This window comes from Sitophilus oryzae, unplaced genomic scaffold, assembly GCF_002938485.1.
Source record: "Sitophilus oryzae breed Bouriz unplaced genomic scaffold, Soryzae_2.0 scaffold_396_pilon_pilon, whole genome shotgun sequence".
NCBI classification, from domain to species: domain Eukaryota; kingdom Metazoa; phylum Arthropoda; class Insecta; order Coleoptera; family Curculionidae; genus Sitophilus; species Sitophilus oryzae.
Genome location: NW_022146969.1, coordinates 1,187,756 through 1,207,944, shown reverse-complemented (window position 1 = coordinate 1,207,944; position 20,189 = coordinate 1,187,756). Strand labels below are relative to the sequence as shown.

The window sequence follows — 20,189 nt, the reverse complement described above, 5'->3', positions numbered from 1 at the left end:
ATGATACATATATAGATTTGGATGACATCGCTTCAGGTGGTTTTACCAGTCAGGACTAACAGGGATATTAATCAAAACAATGAAAAAAAGCTCAAATAAATTTGATCCTAATAACAAGAATGTTGTTTATGCATATGCTAACTATATAGTTATTTTCATGGACTTAAATAGATTAGTTTTTATGTATTTATTGATAGTAATTAATATTTTTTGGTTCATATTGTAATTACTAATAGAAAGTAAACAATATAATGTAAGCATGTAAAGTTATATTTAAAAATTTGGTCTTATACTGTCAGTTATAAATAAAAGTGTGTGATTTAAATTTGATTTTTATACATGACATAAAATTGTTAAGATTCATTTGAAGTTTTACATATTGTCGAGGTAAAATTATTCCTACTTAATTTATGTATAACAATAATTACAGTTATTTCAATGTTAAATTTATAGCAGTATAACTTTTTTATTATAATGATACTTAAACATTATGACACTTGTTGTTTTAAAAATATAACATTAAATTGCACAGTAAAATATATTTTAATTGTATTATGTGGTATTAACTTGCTTTTATTCAACTAATAATAAATTTGTTGTATAAAACTCACTCCATAACATACAAACCATAATTATACAGCATACATAAAGAGCTCCTATGCGTTTCAAGCTTCTTTCTAAGTTATTTTTTAAGTGCTCAATTACATACCTAAAATGCCGAAACTACCTGAAGTAATACTAATTGAAACAATCTTTCTATCAATATATTAATATATTTCAAAAATAGCAGGTATGTATCATATCAATTTAATTATTACATTTATTTGTTTCAACCATCGTTCAAAATTTTCTCGTATAAAAGCCGGCCTTCAAATATAAGTTTGTAGCTTATTCATAGTTCCAAAGGCTTTCGTTAAATCATGCTTATTTGTCAAAACTAACTACAGCATAACTGGTATAATAGGGAAAGTTTACTTATGGTATCCCGTTCTCATCAACAAACAAAGTTTTTCCAATTGTTTCGACTGAATTAAGTACTAAAATTCTAAATGTTATTCCACCTTTATTTCTTCTTACCTATTAACTTACTTCTGTTGGCGTACTTTGCGCTAAAAGGTAACATAAAATAAATGCTAATACAAATGAAAAACACTTGTACGGAAACCATTCGTTTATAACCTCTTAACATATATAGGCCTAAAAAATTAAATTTATGAAATTGAATATTAATATACCACCTGATATTACATTAAAATGAAGGTAAACTGTAGATAATAAACGTAATTCTATTACAATTAATAAATATTTTATTTTACGGCTTGCCTGTCAATGTTGGTCGGCCATATTGGCGCCGGACCGACCAGCTGCTTAAAAAGCCGAAACAGCGAAATGTTGGCATCCTTTTTAAATTTGCCGCTAGTTTTGGCGCCAATATGGCGGTAATTGAGGTACTTTATATATATAGGGACTTTATGTTGGTAATTCACTTATTTCGTTTTGAGACATTTCTGCAGGGGGGTAAGTTTGGTTGGAATTTCTGTACACGAAAAGGCAATGAATGCCTCGATTACTCGAATATTGACCCGCAATGCCCCTTTCCCACTCAATCATGCCCGACAATGCCCCACATTGTTCAACAATGCCCCGTATTGCCCAATAATGCCTCGTATTGTCCAACAATGCCCCGTATTGCCCAACATTGCCTGGCAATGCCCCCTATTGCAATATATATCTACCTCTTTTCATTGCATGTGGTGAAAAGAGACAAATAATATTAAAAAGGGTAAACACTTTTTTATAGCCCCTGAATAGTTCTTATGTATTTTCTTGTCATAATAAATTACCTAAAGGCACCAAACCATAATATTTATATTTTCATTAAAAAACTACACATAACAGAAATATAAAAAATAAACTCGCTTTCGCAAAAAAAACTTAGGACTAATAACAGACGAACAGTTTATATTTATAGGTAGGTATAGAAACTGCAGACAGGCAACTTTTCCCTAATTTAACCGACCGTATAGCTCTTTCCATTTTGGAGATAGCAATAGTGGTATCGCTTAAAATGAACTCGCATATACATACTGCGACAATAACTACATACTCCGAAACAATAAACAAGGTGGCTGGAGCTAGAGCGTTGACCCGTTGCGCTGACGACTGCAAGCCGTTTGAGTGTTGGTGATGTAATGACGTAATCAAAGTGATGGTGGGAGAATGCGCGCGCAATATGTTTAGCTTAAATATTGCACCACATTGCCCTTTCAATGCCTCATATTGCTCAACAATGCCTCACAATACCTTGTATTCTTCAACAATGCCTCATAATACCCCCGCAATGCCACACAATGCCCCGCAATACCCGACAATTACCAATGCCCCGCACTGCCCGACAATGCCCATAGGTTGTACACCACATTGCCTCATGTACTTACCCTCTGCATTTCTGCCTCCAAATCAATCAGCAATCGACACGAAAGGGAATTAAAAAATATTGACTCAAAACTGACAACCAAAGAGACAGCTTTACTTATTTGTCAAATTACATAGAAACCAATGCCAACCCAGCACAATATTTTTTCCACTGGTAATAAATTCCTTGAAACAATAATTTCTGAATATTTTTTAAAACATAACTCGCTATAGAAAAAAACTATTGTTTTATACACGACGATAAAATTGCATTATCTTCTCCCGAAATTAATTCACTCGCGATTTCATCGCTCGTGAATTAATCTTTTCGATCGACGATAAAATAACTATAAAGGCACTGTATGATCGTCTTTAAAGTTATTCACAAAATTTCCGCTTTTGGACGAGGGGTATACAGAGTGATACACTGCGACGATAGGGCAGATGTTTTTACAGAATCATTTCAAAAGTAGTAGCATCTCTGTTATTTTAAATTGAGCACCCGGTATATTATTACATTATTTGGAAACTACTTTTATTTCTTATATTTTTTTTACTTATATAAAAAAGATTATCTATATTAATTATACACTCCTATACATCTAACATTTTAAAATAAAATGTGTATAAAATTGACAAAAACATAATCTTGAATAAACATTAGTCAGTTTTCAACGCGCGTTCAAAATGTAAACTGTTATGGTGTATTATTGTAGTGAATTAGTGTTTAATTTTGCTGTTGTAACACGTTCCAACCCCCAACTGTAACAACAAAGACCACAAGTTAACCAGACGGTACTGAGTAGACTGGGCAATTAATAAATTACAAAAAAACTTCTTTCCTTTTACCACTTTTACATTTTGATGAGTTAGTCATCTCTTTTATTGTATATTTTTAATGTCATAAAACAGATCAGAAATAGATTATTAATTTTGAAATCTAATTTCGCTCTTTCCGCTAATGTCTATTTATTTTGTAGTATCTTTAAACCCTAAAAATCATTATTGGCGCAGGCTCGTAGGATTTGTATATAAAGTTCGGATAGATAGAAATTTTTAATGAAATATTTTTTTCAGGATTACTAATAGCCCTTAACTATTTTTACATCTAACAAGAATATATTAACTATTATATATTTTTATAAAAAAGTTGTTCATTATTATTTATTTGTAGTCTACTAACACTTTCTGATAAAATTTCTTTGATGGCAACTTTCATTTTTAATTTAGAAAGAGATATTAAAAAGTCAAATAATTTAGATACAAATTGCTTAAAAAATCATTTATTGACCGTTTTTCGTGCCCGTGCGCTGTGAATAATTTGAAGTGCTGTAAGCGCATTTGAATAATACAAGAAATATATAAAGAAATCGTAAGAAAAACGTGTTAAGATAAAAATTAATTTGACGGTTTATTTTCAAATAATGATGTATAGAATAAGAATATTGTTGTTTTAATAATTTCTCCATTACGGTCACTTTGTTTTCTTTGGTAGAAATTCAAAACGAAACAACGAACCCGGCATTTGCAATTTCATGTGCAATATCCATTCCAGCTCCAGAATTCACGGACGTCCAAGTGGGTCCCCCGGTTGACCGGAACGGTCAGCCGGTAAACGGAGCAATTCCCAGTCTGCCATCGCCCACGATGCCAACATTCAATATGGCGGCGCAAACCCCCAACGGCCCCCAAGTTAATGGCCAAGAACCTGTGTATACAAACGGAATCCCTCCTCAGACTTTTCCTCCACGTAAGTTCGTTAATTAAACTGTAGCTAATTTGGCAGGACGTTTATATCTAAATTGACATGACCTCTATATCTAATGAAAACTGCTATATACAATACATCCCCGGATTGTCTTTACAAGAGCAAAAACTTTTTTATTATAGACATTTTGAGAAAAATGCATTCTTCATAAAAATTTTTGCTTGTTCTAAAATCGGTAATCCCGTTTATGCTTTTTGAAATTTTCATACCGTTTTAGAGAAAATTAAAAAAAAATATGGTTGAGGTTCTAAAAATCAAAAACATTTGGGCATTTTTTAACCGACCAGGAACCGTCACCAAAAACCTTAAAATATCGTCAGTCGTGACACTTTATATTAAAATTTAAAATACAATTTTTTCTAAAATAAAATATCAAAAGTTGACATAATGATATGCCATTTTCTATTAAATAAATAATAAAAATACTGAGGATTCCATTTAAAAATCAGATGTCAAAAACAAAAAAGTTGTACTCATTTCCGGTGAAACAGGAAGTAATAATCGACCGAAAATAATTGAATACATCAATCAATCCTGATTTAGAATCATAGTAGAACATACCAAATATCTTTATTTTTATCTAAAAAACAAAAAAGTTAAAGGGGCGAGTCGCTTATGAAAAACCCTCGGTATTGATGGTTGATATATTCCCGATATTATAAAATATACCATCGTTCTTGAGTTCTATGCTACGACTTTAAACTATTAAATAAATATAATTATGCATAATTCTGATATATCTTGAATATTGTCAGAACATCAAAAAACCTCATTTTTAACTGAGATGAGGTATCAGAAACATAAGGAAGTGAAATGATATTCTCAACTTTAGACCGATAATGTATGATAATCGTGATGCATAATTCAGTTGTACACGATTTACCTTTTATTAATAATATAACAGTAATAATATTCATAGAAAATGCAGTAATTAGGCCATGGAGATTTAAAATTTAACATAAATAAAAGTAGTAAATCATATTAAATTAATTAAACTAATATTTTAAAATAGAAAACAAAAGTTTCTAAAATTTTGCATTAATTAATAAGCTGTTAAAACAAACAACACATATACAGGGTGTTTCAAAACAAATGCGAAAAACTTCAGGGGGTGATTCCTTGTTCAAAATAAAGGGTAGTTTGCTTCATAAACGTTGGGTCAAAAGTCAACCATTAGGGAGATATTGCGGTACAAAGATGGCGGAAAAATGTTTTTATTTTTTATCTTGAAAACGAAAAGAGATAGACTAATAAAATGTTATGGAAGCATTACTATGTATGTGTATGAAAACACACTTTCTGGTAATTTTTTCACTTTTTTAAAATGAGTGGAATGGGTTGAAATAAACTACCCCTATCATTCTTGTTAACGAAATTTAAAGAAAAATCTTATCAAACACATACAAAAAAATTAATTTGGATAGTTTAGTTTGTTTAGAAACTTTTTTATCTCTGGCATTTTTTTGATAAAACTCACCGATTTGAAATTAAAAAATAAAATGTAAAGAATTACATGTCAGGACAAAAAACATTTTCTGATAAAGAATCTAGCGGGCTGCTGTAATTTTTTTAGGAAAAAATCTAGTCGGCCGCTGTTACTTTTTAGGATGTTCCTAATATTATTTTATTTGACATTACTCTACTGCAATACGTTATTATCTAGATGATTATTATTATCGTTATTATCACTAGATTCTTAATCTAAAAAATGTTTTTTGTCCTGACATGTAATGCTTTACATTTTATTTTTTAATTTCCAATCGGTGAGTTTTATCAAAAAAACACAAGAGGTAAAAAAGTTTCTAAACAAACTAAACTATCCAAATTAAAGCATTTGAATGTGTTTGATAAGATTTTTCTTTAAATTTCGTTAACAAGAATGATAGGGGTAGTCTATTTCAACCCCTTCCACTCATTTTAAAAAAGTAAAAAAATTACCTGAAAGTGTGTTTTCATAACAGTAATGCTTCCATAAAATTTCATTAGTGTATCTCTTTTCGTTTTCAAGATAAAAAATAAAAACATTATTTTTCCGCCGTCTTTGTACCGCGATATCTCCCTAATGGTTGACTTTTGACCCAACGTTTATAAAGCAAACTACCCTTTATTTTGAACAAGGAATCACCCCCTAAAGTTTTTCGCATTTGTTTTGAAACACCCTGTATAAAGGAAGAAAAATACAAACTACGTAAAGTGGAGAACATGATATTTAATTAAACATTTTTAAATAAATAATTACAAACACACTTCTTGTATTCCAATTTAGATGCGCTCCATCTGTCCATTCCAGCGCAGGGACTACCCAACGGCGAGGCGGCTTTACAGCATCCAGCCGCATTCCAGGCAATGCAACCCGGATATCCGGGAGTTGGTAAGTCAATTTCGTTGTGTAATTGCTTCGTTAGAAAATTACTTTAGCGGATGGTGACCGAGCTTAGTCAAAGCTACATCAGAATACGTTTAAACCAGAAAAATTTAACTACAACATTTAAATTTTCGGAACCATATCACCATCTAAATTCTTGTATCTTAATAAATTCGATTTTAATAACACTTTTTTAAATTTTTAAGTTCCATTAAATGGTGATATTATAATTAAATTCAGTTAAATAAAAAATATCTTGTTATATATTGAGTTATTAAAACAATTCACCTTAACTGTAGCTTGTTTCACCTTAATGTTCGGTGTTTACACTATTTGAATATTAAATGTGGCTTTAAATATTCTATATTAGTGTTTAATGTTGTTTCTATATTAAACATCGTATGTTTATGTCTTGATATGTGAAAACTGAAGTGTGGATGATCTGATTTATAAAAAATGAATAAAGCTTAAGTTGTGAATGGAACGTTACGATATGAAAAAAATTATCATTCTTTGCTTAGTATTATTATATTTTACCATACCGACATGTATCATAAGAAAATGAGGTTTTAAGTTTATTATGATTTCAAAAAAAATCTCTTTAGCATTATTCATTGCTTGTGAAGTTTGGTATTACATGTTTCTATTTAACTGTTTAGAAGTATCTATAGTAATATTTGAAGTTATTGATATTTTAATTTTATTATTATAACAGAAGACCTAGTTTTTGCAGAATGCTACTGGATATAAATGGAAAATGACTACACTTATATTTTTTGTAATTAAGCTAATCTCTTTATTTTGGAAAAAAATATTTTGTAAACTTTACTTTATACTAATTATCGAAAAATTTCAAAATTCTGCTCTACAAAAGTCTATTTCTTTTCAAAATATAAAAATCTTGTCAAATATTTAAATTACAAGATAAATAAAAAGTTTCCCTAATAAAATTTATATTCTTAAGAAACTCTGCTTTCATTTACAAGATGCTTAATTTTTCTTCAGACTTTTTTAAAATTTTTATACCCTGAATTAAGTAATTAAAAATCTCTTATAATTAAGAAAAGAGTTGATTGTAAACATAAACTACAGAAGCAATGAGTTAATTGAAACATGTGCCATGAAACCGCATGTTCTGTTGCATCTAAAATGGTATGGGTGTGATTTTTATGTATCTGTTCAGCAGCTTACCCCGCAGTTTATGGTCAATTCCCCCAGGCCATACCTCCACCCGTGTCAGCGATAGCCCCAGCCCAGCGAGAAGGTAAGCTTTCGTCGGTTCAAACGGAAATTAGTCAAAATATCTAACTAATTTTCAGCACACGAGGGGTTCTTTGGAAATGTACTGTTTATCGTGAAAATCTGTAAAATATTTAGTATCTATTTATATATTTTCAAAATAAAATGATCATAAATCTTAAATGTTTAACGAAAAAATAATTAAATCAGCTATTTCTCACATACATCTTGAATTATCTACTTATTTTTAATTTCTCTCTTATCGATTTTTGATGTGAGGTTAAATACTAGTTGGTTTATAAATAAAATCAATTTTTCAAAATGAGTAATCAAGGAACCAATAAGTTAAAAACAAAAAATAACAGATTACAAGTGTCTGTGTGTTAGTGTCTGTCAGTTAAATTGTATTTTCTGTCACTTTTGGATGTTTTCTGTCGAAATCCTCCCTGATTGTTTGGACAGACATAGTATAGTAAACAATTCATACTATTTGTTTTAAAAAATTGTTGAAAAATAAATTCACAACACAATAAAGGAAGTTTATGTTACTAAATAATTACTTATTTGTTACATTTTTTATACTCTCTACTGTGAGTTTTTCTCTCTCAGAGAAATGGCAACAAATTCTATGATTGTTAAAAAAGTAAAAAGATTAATATTATTTTGAGACACTAATGATACTATACAGGGTTGTTCACCACATACGACACGGAGTATTGTAGCTAAACGATGAGATTTTTACAAATTGTAAGTTTGGGGTTCATTGAAGAACTATTAGAGCTACAATTTAAAAATATTTTTACAATATACAGTGTCCCAAATAAATAAAAAATATCAAAGTTGTATTTTTTTAAATGGAACACCCTGTATATTATTACATTTTTAGTTTCTACGATTAAAATAAAGGTAAATTTGATTAAGGTTTATTATACTTAAACCTTACCGTTTTTGAAATATTTTCAATTTTGTGAAATTACAGTAAAAATTTTAAAGCTTCGTTTCTCCAAGGGTATCAATGTTTTTAATACTAAATATTTAATGAAGTTTATATATTGATCAGTTATTGTGTTGCAATAATAAAAATAATATTACCTTATACAGAGTGTCTAAAAATTTATTTTAAATAATTATTAGCTTCAAACGGCAATAACTTCTTTAATTTAAATGGAATGCCCTGTATGTTTTAGGAGAATCAGATGCACAATTAAATTGTCTATCAAATTGTATTATACCATTTTTTACCTATCCCTTCAAGTTTTCCTAGAAAATGCATTTTCTTATAATTTAGACCTCATTTATCAATATATCCATGGAATATTGACATATGAGATTGTTTTTAGCAAAACGATAATATTACTAGCCCATTTGTATGCAAAAAGAAAACTATTTAAATCTTTATAAAAGAGTATACGATTAATTAAATATAACACCATTATTTACGCCCATATACTAATTAATTACATACTTAACTGTGTTCGTTAATAAATTATTATAAATAAATGTGGATTTTTGAGTCAGAAATCAATATAATAATAAGTTATCAAATTAAAGTCTTTGTTGTTATAAATAAGCATTTATTAAAAAATGAAATATCATTTTTAAGGTGTTACTTTTATCACACTGTCTAATGCCCATACAAAATTCAGTTTTTAGTATTTGGAGCAATTATTATTAATCAACGCAAACAGTCAGTTAATGTAGTTTGAATACTGGAATCATATTAATTGGTCCTCTTTAACAAATATTTAAACAGTTTTTTTTTTATTTTTTAATGAAATAAACGAATTATATCGACAATATTAGTATCTGTACTCTTTAAAAATTTGGTACATCTTTAAAAATAATCTAAAATGTCAATAGTCCATGGGTATATTGATAAATAAGTTCTAAATTACAAGAAAATGCATTTTCTACGGAAACTTAATTTAGTATTTGGAGCAATTATTATTAATCAACGCAAACAGTCAGTTAATGTAGTTTGAATACTGAAATCATATTAATTGGTCCTCTTTAACAAATATTTAAACAGTCTTTTTTTTTATTTTTTAATGTATTTTTTGTATTTTAATGCAGTTTTTTAGTATTTGGAGCAATTATTATTAATCAACGCAAACAGTCAGTTAATGTAGTTTGAATACTGGAATCATATTAATTGGTCCTCTTTAACAAATATTTAAACAGTTTTTTTTTATTTTTTTAATGAAATAAACGAATTATATCGACAATATTAGTATCTGTACTCTTTAAATTTTGGTATATCTTTAAAAATAATCTAAAATGTCAATAGTCCATGGGTATATTGATAAATAAGTTCTAAATTACAAGAAAATGCATTTTCTACGGAAACTTAAAGGAACCTTTATTTAATCGTAGAAATAGAAATAACCTGATAATATACAGGGTCGCATTCCATTAAATACAACTTTAAATGGATATTTTTTACTTATTTGGGACACTCTGTATCTTGTAAAATTATTTTTAAATTGTACCTCTAATAGTCCTTCATCGAACCCAAAACTTAGAATTTGTAAAAATCTCATCGTTTAGCTACAATACTCCGTGTCGTATGTGGTGAACAACCCTGTATAATCTTATAACGAATAAAAATATACAGGGTGAACCTTAAATAATTACAAATATTTTTAAAGGTAATATATTTCGACCACAGAAACACGATCCGCGAAAAAATTTTTTTTGCAAATTTGGAATTTTCTGATTTTTTTTTAGTTTGTAACCACAAGTAAAACGTTTAACCTTAGTTAAAAACCAAAATTTCTTGATGATATTGAAACTTAGGCAGTAGATTAAATTTACAAGAAAAAAAACAGAAAAGATGCAGTGATTCTCAAAACGTAAGCAAAAAATTTTTTTTAGAAATTTTCTAAGTAAAAAATCTCGGTTATTTTGGACTTATTTGGAAAACGGTAAAAGGAAAGTGTGTTTCTTTTATCGAGATCTACCAGCCCTGGAAATATTTGCACTTATTAAAAACTCGCCCTGCATATATTATAACAAAATATATAAACTTTCAAATAATATTATTTTATTTAGTTTACTCGAGCACACAATTCAATTCACGATTCTGAAATATATTTATTTCGACAATAATCGCAGGCAAACGTACAATTAAGATGTTTAATTGAATACAGACAGAAATTAATAACTTCATCCAGCTCACCTGCTTCAATTCGGAGCATCATAAATTTACGGTAAAACCCCGAACATATTACAGAGAGCGAAAACATTCCATTTCCGTAGAATCACCCGCTTGACTAATTTACCCTAAAGTCTGTTATAATATTCCCTTAAGCACTTACGCAGCCTTAATAAAGATAACGTGACGCTTTACACGTTTAATTTATTCATTGCGGTGTAGCTCGGTTTCCTTTTATTATTTATAAGGAGTTTAACAATTTCACAACAATCTCGACTCCTTCAAAACATCGATGAAATCTCCTACCCTCGGTCTTAGAACAGATTGTTTAAAGAAGTGGAAGACCCTATACTGTGCTCATTTATTTTTCAACATCTTAATTAAATATAACTTATATACAACTAACAGTTATCTGTAAAACATTTTAAAATTTTCTTAGAACTCATTCAACATTTGACTGAATTTCAGTCGCTTTCACAGTTTCAGCAACCTAGAATTTTTACCCTTAGAAATGTCACTACACATATACAGAGTGGTCCGAACTGTATTCCGGAAACTTCAGCATCATATTCTGCAGATAAAAATAAGTAAAAAAGTTCGTATAAATGTATGACCTAAAATGTTTAGTTTCGGAGATACAGGGTTTTGAAGTTTTATTTTTATTTTGATTTTTTCCAAATAATTTCTGAAACAACGTCAATATTTGGATGAAAATTGGTGTCAGGAAGTTTTTTGACATGAGAAATTTGATTTTGATGTCAATGTGATTCCTACTTGTAAAGGGCGCCACCTACATAATTTTTAAATGGTTTGAAGAGAAATAACTTTTCGTCCGTACCTGTATAAAACTGCTGTGTAAAAAAATATACATTTATGAGGCTTTTTACGTAGAAAAGGTCTCTTGGTAAAAATAGCTACGAGTAATGGTTCTCGAGATATTTGGGATCGAAATTAGTACTACCTGTCATCATTGACATAAATAATATAATTAAACATGTTGAGACTAAATAGTTATTAGACTAAAATCATAAATTTAAATGTTTTTGTGCCAAAAGTTCAACAGAAGCTGTTTTATCAACATTTTTTTGTAGAAAAATTTATGATTTATTCAAAAAAATAAAAAGTTTCCAAATTTATCATTTCAGTCAAATAACTATCTACTGGATATGTTTATTTTTCGTCAATAATGACATGTATGGACTATTTCCATTCTAAATATCTTGAGAACGGTTGCTCGTAGCCATTTTTACCCAGAGACATTTTTTACGTAGATTATCACGGAAATGTATATTTTTTGATCCAGTAGTTTTATACAGGTACGGACGAAAAGTTATTACTTGTCAAAATAGTAAAAACACATGTAGGTGGCGCCCCCTATAAATAGGAGTCATATTGACATCAAAATCCAATTTATCATGTCAAGAAACTCCCAGACACCAATTTTTATCTAAATATTGACGTTACTTCAGAAATTATCTGGAAAAAATCGAAATAAAAATGAATCTTCTACACCGTGTATCTCCGAAACTAAGCATTTTAGGACATACGAACGTATTTACATATTTTTATCTGCAGAATATGCTGCCGAAGTTTCCGGAATACAGTTCGGACCACCCTGTATATGGCGACATAATGTTCATAATTTATAAGTTGTAAATAAGATACATAAGAATTATGTAACTGTTATTTTCTGCATATACAGGGTGAGTTTCCTACGATGTTCTCTATGGGTATCTCGGAAACTACTGGAGATAGAGAGTCGGTTAAATGGGGAAAGAATTAATATTTAATAGAGAAAACATATTATAGCTTATATCACTAAAAAGCTTAAAAAATGGCGCTTTTTATGAAGTCATGGCCAACTATGGTTTCCATTTAAAAAACATATGTTTGTGTCATATATCAAAAATGACAGGCTTCAGAAAAAAACGAAGGACACGGTCTCATTAAGGATGTGATTATCTACAACTTTTATCTGAAAACTTTTTGTCTAAAATAGCTTATAATGGAATTAGAGACAATTTTTAAAATAGCCGAAATTTGTTTTTTTCGAAATATCTAGTAAGCCATGAACTTTTTCAAAAATCTGAAAGGCGAATATTTATAACCCCACAAAACTGCAATTCTTTCCCCATTTAACCGACTCTCTATCTCCAATAGTTTCCGAGATACCCATAGAGAACATCGTAGGAAACTCACCCTGTATGAAGTAACTTGCGAATATTATAAACCAAACCTTCAATATTTTATTGTTTTGGTGTAGCTAAATTTTACTCTTTAAATAAATAAATGATATACAGTGTGATAATAATATGGCGTCATGTTGACATGGAAATTACTATCGATGACATTTATAATTTAACGGATGAAATGACATCGACCAAACCAAATTTGACGCAATTTTTACCTTCAGATAGTATTAGTTGTTTTATATAGTTCTATTATAAAGTTTTATTTTTTAAGGTAAATGAACACAGTAGGTTATTTTACTTTTTAGTAGATTTTATGGTTGACATAAAACAAAATAAAGAAAAAAAAATAAATCTTTGTTAAAACTGGTATATAAAAAAATAAATATGGTTTTTAAAATATTGTTATTCGAGCTAGAATCTGTTTAAATTTCCAGACTATAGTTGTTGACGACGACTTTATATATTTCATTATCACCTACCAAACTAAAAATGTATTTTTACATCTATTTAACTTTGTTATTATTCAATCATATGACAAAAATATAATTATTTGGAGGGAATATCATAATCAATTCAGTTTCAAAATATTTAATTCATAATGACGAGTTCTCATCTGTTTCGCTCTCGCTGTTTTACTGAATCAGTGATATTGAACTTATAATGAAGGTGAACACATTTTTATTAAACTGGAATAATACTGGAATAATACTGAAAATGTGTTCCCACATTCATTTTTTGTTAAACATCATAGAAACTGTCAAGTGAAAACCCGTCTTAAGACAACTTGTTAGTTGTCGGTAATTTTTGCGATATTTTGTATGTTGCATTTTGTATACTAATTTATACTAAAATTACGTGTTCTATATGTTGTTACATGTCTAATATTTGCACGATTTATAGAATTTTACTATGTAGATGCCTCAGTACTAAGATGTCTTCCCTTACTGCTTCTCATATAAATGTGACTAAATGTTTCTATCGGAGTATTGGGGCACTGGAAGAAAGAAATGTAAAATTGTAAAAATATTTTTGTTAGTCGTCAACGTTAGTACATAGCTTAGCATTCTAGCGTAAAGGATATTTGAGCATTTAATAAACGAATCGATAACCACACAATTGGAGAGCAACAATTATAATAATTTTGTCTTTTTTCAGCTTACCGTATAATCGACAATCTAGGCAAGTATTTTTCGCATTCCTTTCTTCCATTTATTTAAAATGCACGAATTCTTGTTATATCTGTTAAATTTATGAGGATAATTCCATATTTGCGTCTTAATATATTAAAATGTTGTTTAATATATTATATTAAACAAAAACAATATTTTGCACAATCATTAAAATATAATAAAATAAGTTATTTAGTGATGTATCCAATTTACTATTTTTAACTTTAACACTATTTTTACAACTAACTACATTATTTTCAAAAATTAGAACAATTTTTTTTGCAAATGGTTCAAATATTATTTCTTGTTGTCTTGTTGTTTTAAATTATTTTATAAAAGAAAATAGTATATTGTTTTATTAGGAGTAAAATTGATACTTTTGGTGGTGAGGCTGTACGTTTGACATTACAGGCGAGACATTATAAAGTAATTTTTACTTCAAACAGAACATGGTATTTTTTTTCAAACTTCACAAATAATTTTTTAAACAATTTTAAACGTTCCAAATAATATAAAAAGATTTAAATGTCGTACCTCGTATGTAATTATATATTGAGAAACTATGGTTAGGCTCGTTGAATTTGACACATTACGTCAGTTTAATAATATATTTTGGTACTTTTATGTCTAGGCGTAAAAGTGCTTTACTTTTATGCGTAGGCGTTAAAATTACTTTTTTTCAAACGTCACAAAAGTATTAAATTTTGCGAAGTTACTGACAATATAAAAAAATCATTTCATCAAGGCCTAGGCAAAAAAGCAAAGCACTTTTACGCCAGGGGCGGGAAAGTGAAATAGCAAAAGCGGTTCCACCGTTTCCACGGAAATCTCAAATAAAATAGTTCCAGCCCTAGCCACTAGGTGGTAGTGCAATTAATTTTTAGGTTAAGAAGTTGCTACTAGTTATTGCCAGATGGCGTTAAATCAGAATTTTTTTTGTAGTTTCCATAGTTTCCAACGGCCATTGTCATATTATTGTCAAATTCTCAAAAAATAGTGTCGTTGTCATAGCGCCAATCATAATATTATCAAATAAATGATTATGAAAACGTTTTTCAAACTATAATTTGTTATATGTGTTTTAATTAGACAATTCCTTTTGTTTGTGGCCCTAAAAATATAATGTAAGTCTTTTATATTTGCCATCATTTAAGTACCTATTTATATTTACTCCATTTACAAAACTTTGGGCGTATTACGTTGGTCTTGTTTTATTATAATAAACGATGCGTAAATATTTGACTTATAAATAAGAACTTTAAATAATAAATAATATTTCACATGTTTGGCTTTAATTTTATTTAATAATTGTATAAATTATACTGTTAAATCTTATTTTTTACACATCACAACAATACTTGTTATTAGTATTGTTGAATTTGTGTAAAAAATAAGATTTAATAATCAAATTTAATTATTTTAGAGTAAAATTCAACAAAAACGCTCATTTAAAAAGCCCGCGCTTCGATCCATTTAAGACAAGCCCTACTCAATAGATGGCGCCACTTCTGTAGGACCATTTTTCAGTATGGTAGAGTCCATTCTTTTTCTAGCTAGGTATATTCTTTGTTTTACGCCTAAGCATAAAAGTACGAAAATATATTATTAAACTGAGTTAAAGTGTCAAATTCAACGAGCGTTACCATAGTTTCTCGGTATATAATTACAATAATCAAAATATGTTATCGTGAGGACAGTAATAAAAAAGAAGTAAGAATTATTGGGCAAAACCCGTAGACACTTAGTGTTTCTGCCTTCCGGCTTCATCAATACAGTAGGAATTAGCAACGATGAACTAGCGATTATGAAAAAAGAAAAAAGGGTAGCAAACGAGGCACCAGGCATGGCGTTTGCTTCCCGTCTTTTTTCAGGATCGCTAGTTCATCGTTGCTGATTCCTCCCGTATTGATGAAGCCGGAAGGCAGAAACACTAAGTGTCTACGGGTAGCCATGTTTCAAGGCTAATGTTATACTGTATGTTTTGCCCAATAATTCTTTCTTCTTTTATATAATTACATACAAGGTATGTCTTTTAAATCTCTTTATATTATCTGGAACGTTTGAAATTGTTTAAAAAAGAATTTGTGGCGTTTGAAAAAAATGGCATGTTCTATTCGGAGTAGAAATGAGTTTTTACGCCTTTTTGCATTTTTACTCCTAATAAAACAATATACTATTTTATATTGTCAAACACTTCGCTAAAGTTAATACTTTTGTGGCGTTTGAAGAAAAAAAGATTTTATATTATGGTCTTGATAATACTTAAAATAATTTAACACAACTTGGAGTCAATTAAGTTCGTAAAAATTTGGCTATTAAATTCACAGAACTTATATTAACGTAAATTTAACATGTGCTGTTTTATACAACATTTCTGATTATAATTATAGCACCATATATTTAAACTTTAGCTTACTAATCAGCAGCCTTAAGTAGAGAAAGAAAGGGTGACTGTACCAACAAAAAATGCGTATCATACTATATTATGTTATGCAGGATAAAATTTTATTTTATGACAAACTAAACAAGTTATTCAAGAAAGAAAAATATATTTATATAATTTCACTTTACAAAATATTATGTTGTATAGAATAGCACATTATCTTAATATTTTCAAATTTATTCGTCAACTGTATTGACATTTATACTCTTTTACATTTTGACTTATTTACAAATCATATCCTGCATGTTCAAAACTACCAATACGATAAAACCGTTCGAAAATGTATTTTTATCACAACAAAGAAAAAAAAGGAGACGATAATGCCTCGAGATACGTTTCAGACATTTATTCGCTCTCTCTATATATTAAAAGCCACTAAGCCCCGGCTAAGATTTTTTTTTGCTCGCAGGCTGCTCGATATCTGGACCGGAGGGCTGTAATCTGTTCATCTACCATTTGCCGCAAGAATTTGGCGATGCAGAACTTATGCAAATGTTTTTGCCCTTCGGCAACGTAATCAGCTCTAAAGTATTCATTGACCGCGCCACAAATCAAAGCAAGTGTTTCGGTAAGTAGAGCCTCGGTCTCGAGGATCGGATGGTCGGAATTATCGATTGATATAAAATATCGTTACTTTATATTAGCAATTTAGTGTTCTATTTTTTTAAATTTCTAAATGGATTTTCTTCGGAGCGATCAATCAATAAATAATTGACTATTCTGATTTTCTTCTTTTGAATTGGCAATAAATTTAAAAAAATTGATTAATTATTAGAAGTAAAACTTCATTCAGAACCTCGCAATTAGTGGAATAAATTAGTGGTTTTCATTAGCGTAGTTTTTTTTCTTTAATTTCAATGTAAGTATTCAGAACGTCAAAGTTAGTGGTAGATATTTTCAATTCGAGTTTTATTCCGAAAAAATGTTTACTTGGAGTCCTATAAAAACGTCCTAGAAAGAAGGTGCCCAATATACAATCAACTTTATTTGAAGTTAGTAGTAAAGACGTTCTGCTTATTTTTATAAATTTAAAAGGCAAAATGTTCCTTGATATGGTCTAATCATATTGTTCCATCTTTGTTCTTAAATTCATTGTAAATACATTTTTACATTGAAAAAATATGTCGATTTCACAAATAAGAAAGTTAGGATATATTTCCAAAAAAAATATATAAGTAAATTTCCAAGGAGATTTCCAATCATTTATTTTAGTATCAGTACAAATTACTAATGCTAAAATCCTCTAAAGCACTATTAGCAACTATTTTAATCAGTTTTGATCGCTCCTTATATATTTAAAAAAAATATATTAATACTCAAACTAGTTGTAGGTATCTATATACAGGATGTTTCTCAAAAATGGCTTACCCATGGTACCCCCTTGGTACGTTAGTATATGACATAAATGAGGATTGATTCACGTATACAACTTCTGATTTTTAAAAACACTTTCGGTATTTTTTTAATGTTTGTGATATAAAATCACATTCTGAATAGATTGACAAGTCAGCTTTTGACATTTTTAATTAAAAAAATCTATCTATCTATCTATCTATTCAGCCTCTTCGGTCCATCGTTGGACATAGGCCTCCCCCAATCTCTTCCACTCTTCCCTCTCTGTCGCCGTGCTCATCCATCTTGTGCCTGCATGTTTCCTCAGATCGTCCGCCCATCTCATCTGGGGTCTTCTTCTACTTCTTCTATTCTCGCAGGGCCTCCAGTTTACGATGCACTTGTTCCATCGATCATCCTTCTGTCTGACATTGTGACCGGCAAACTTCCATTTCAATTTTGCCACTTCACTTCTAACATCCCTTACTTTAGTTTTTCCTCTGATCCACTCATTCCTTTTTCTATCTGCCAGCCTTATATGTAGCATTTGTCTTTCCATAGATCTTTGAGATTTTGTTACCTTATCCATATTTGATTTTGTCAGTGTCCAGGTCTGGGATCCGTAAGTAAGTAGAGGGAGTACAATTGATTATATACTTTGGTTTTGAGGTACTGTGGATATCTTTTGTTTTTTAATATGTAACTTAATTTTCCAAATTCTGCCCAGGCCAGTCTTACTCGTCTCTTTATTTCAGCTGTTTGGTTTTCTTTTTTCAGTTTAATCATTTGTCCCAGATATATATACTCTTCAACTTGTTCTATTTTTTCTTGGTTTATCCAAGTTGTTATGTTTTCATCTGTGTTTGTTATGATTCTAGTTTTAGTGTAGTTCATATTTAGGCGTATTCTTCTAGCTGCTGTATCCAGTTCTTCCAGCATTTCTACCAGTTCTTGTTTCTTTTCTGTTATTAAGGCGATATCATCCGCATATCTTAGGTGATTCAAGTATTGTCCACATATTTTGATACCTTTTTCTTCCCAGTCTAAATTTTTGAAAACCTCTTCTAATGCCTGGTTAAAGAGTTTAGGGGATATTGTGTCAACCTGTCTGACACCTCTTCCTATGCGAATTGGCTTTGTTCCTTCGTGGATTTTAATTGTTGTTGTTGCTTCGCTATATATGTTGGCTATTAAGTCTGCGTATCTGTAGTCTATCCTGCTATTTATTAAGGAAGTTTTAACTGCCTAGTACTCAATACTATCAAAAGCCTTTTCAAAATGCAAATATATAGTGGGATGTTGTATTCATTGGCTCGTTCTATTAGTATTTTCATAGTTAATAAGTGGTCAACTCTACTGTATCCTTTTCTGAAGCCTGCTTGTTCTTTTGCTTGGTATCCGTCAAATTTTGTTGTTAAGGTTAATATTTTCGTGAAGAGCTTATAAATTACGTTAAGGAGTGTTATAGGACGATAGTTTTTTAGATCTGCCCGATCACCTTTTTTATGTAGGATGATGGTTATAGATTCCTTCCAGTCGTTTGGGATTATTTTTTCTATTAGGATTTTATTCAGGGGAATATAAAGAGTATTAACTACAGCTTTTCCGCCGTACTTTAGCATTTCTGTTGTTATTCCGTCTTTTCCAGGTGATTTGTTGTTTTTCATTTTCTTCGATGCTCTCATAATTTCCGATTTGCTTATTTCAGGTTGTAGTTCTGAGTTTACGTTTCTTATTTTTGTTTGGAGTTTCTTTACGGTGTCTACCAAAAAAAATAGCATTTTAAATTTCAATTTAGAGTGTCATGGCCATAAATGTAACGACACTTTGAATCGAAATACCAACAGTGTGGTACCAAATTATTCGTAAAAAAATGTCCTAACCTAACCTAACCAGGACACGAAAAATATTAGACTAGATAGAGAAAGTCAAAAGTGGGCATATGATATGTCATTCAATTCAGAGTATCATTTTCTATCGAATAAAGTAAAAAAATGTCGAGGGTACCATTTAAAAATCAGAAGTTGGAGTCATTTCCGGTGAAACAGGAAGTGACCGAAAACAATTGAATACGTCAATCAATCCTGGTTTATATTATATTCTAACGTACCA

The 20,189-nt window shown here is 29.7% G+C and overlaps 1 protein-coding gene and 2 long non-coding RNA genes across 4 annotated transcripts in view; 1 reads left to right on the top strand and 2 right to left on the bottom strand.

Moving 5' to 3' along the window:
* Window positions 1-20,189, top strand: part of LOC115885541 (CUGBP Elav-like family member 4) — a 244,600-nt gene that overhangs the window by 223,551 nt on the left and 860 nt on the right. Inside the window, exons 7-10 of the mRNA XM_030904497.1 lie at window positions 3,911-4,165; window positions 6,450-6,554; window positions 7,732-7,812; window positions 17,155-17,313. Coding sequence (XP_030760357.1) covers window positions 3,911-4,165; window positions 6,450-6,554; window positions 7,732-7,812; window positions 17,155-17,313 — 600 coding nt within the window. The remainder of the gene's footprint in view (window positions 1-3,910; window positions 4,166-6,449; window positions 6,555-7,731; window positions 7,813-17,154; window positions 17,314-20,189) is intronic.
* Window positions 627-1,391, bottom strand: LOC115885543. The gene is made up of 3 exons (XR_004050751.1): window positions 1,249-1,391; window positions 1,090-1,197; window positions 627-1,037 (listed from the first exon to the last, which is right to left on the bottom strand). It is a non-coding gene; the product is annotated as an uncharacterized LOC115885543 (long non-coding RNA).
* LOC115885544 overlaps window positions 6,490-20,189 on the bottom strand; it is a 33,379-nt gene continuing 19,679 nt past the window's right edge. The window contains exons 1-3 of one of the 2 annotated variants that reach the window (XR_004050753.1): window positions 13,989-14,103; window positions 7,740-7,910; window positions 6,490-6,627 (exon numbers count right to left, since the gene is read on the bottom strand). This is a non-coding gene — a long non-coding RNA (uncharacterized LOC115885544). Of the gene's footprint in view, window positions 6,628-7,739; window positions 7,911-13,988; window positions 14,104-20,189 lie in introns of those variants that run through there. The other variant, XR_004050752.1, reaches the window with a different exon arrangement.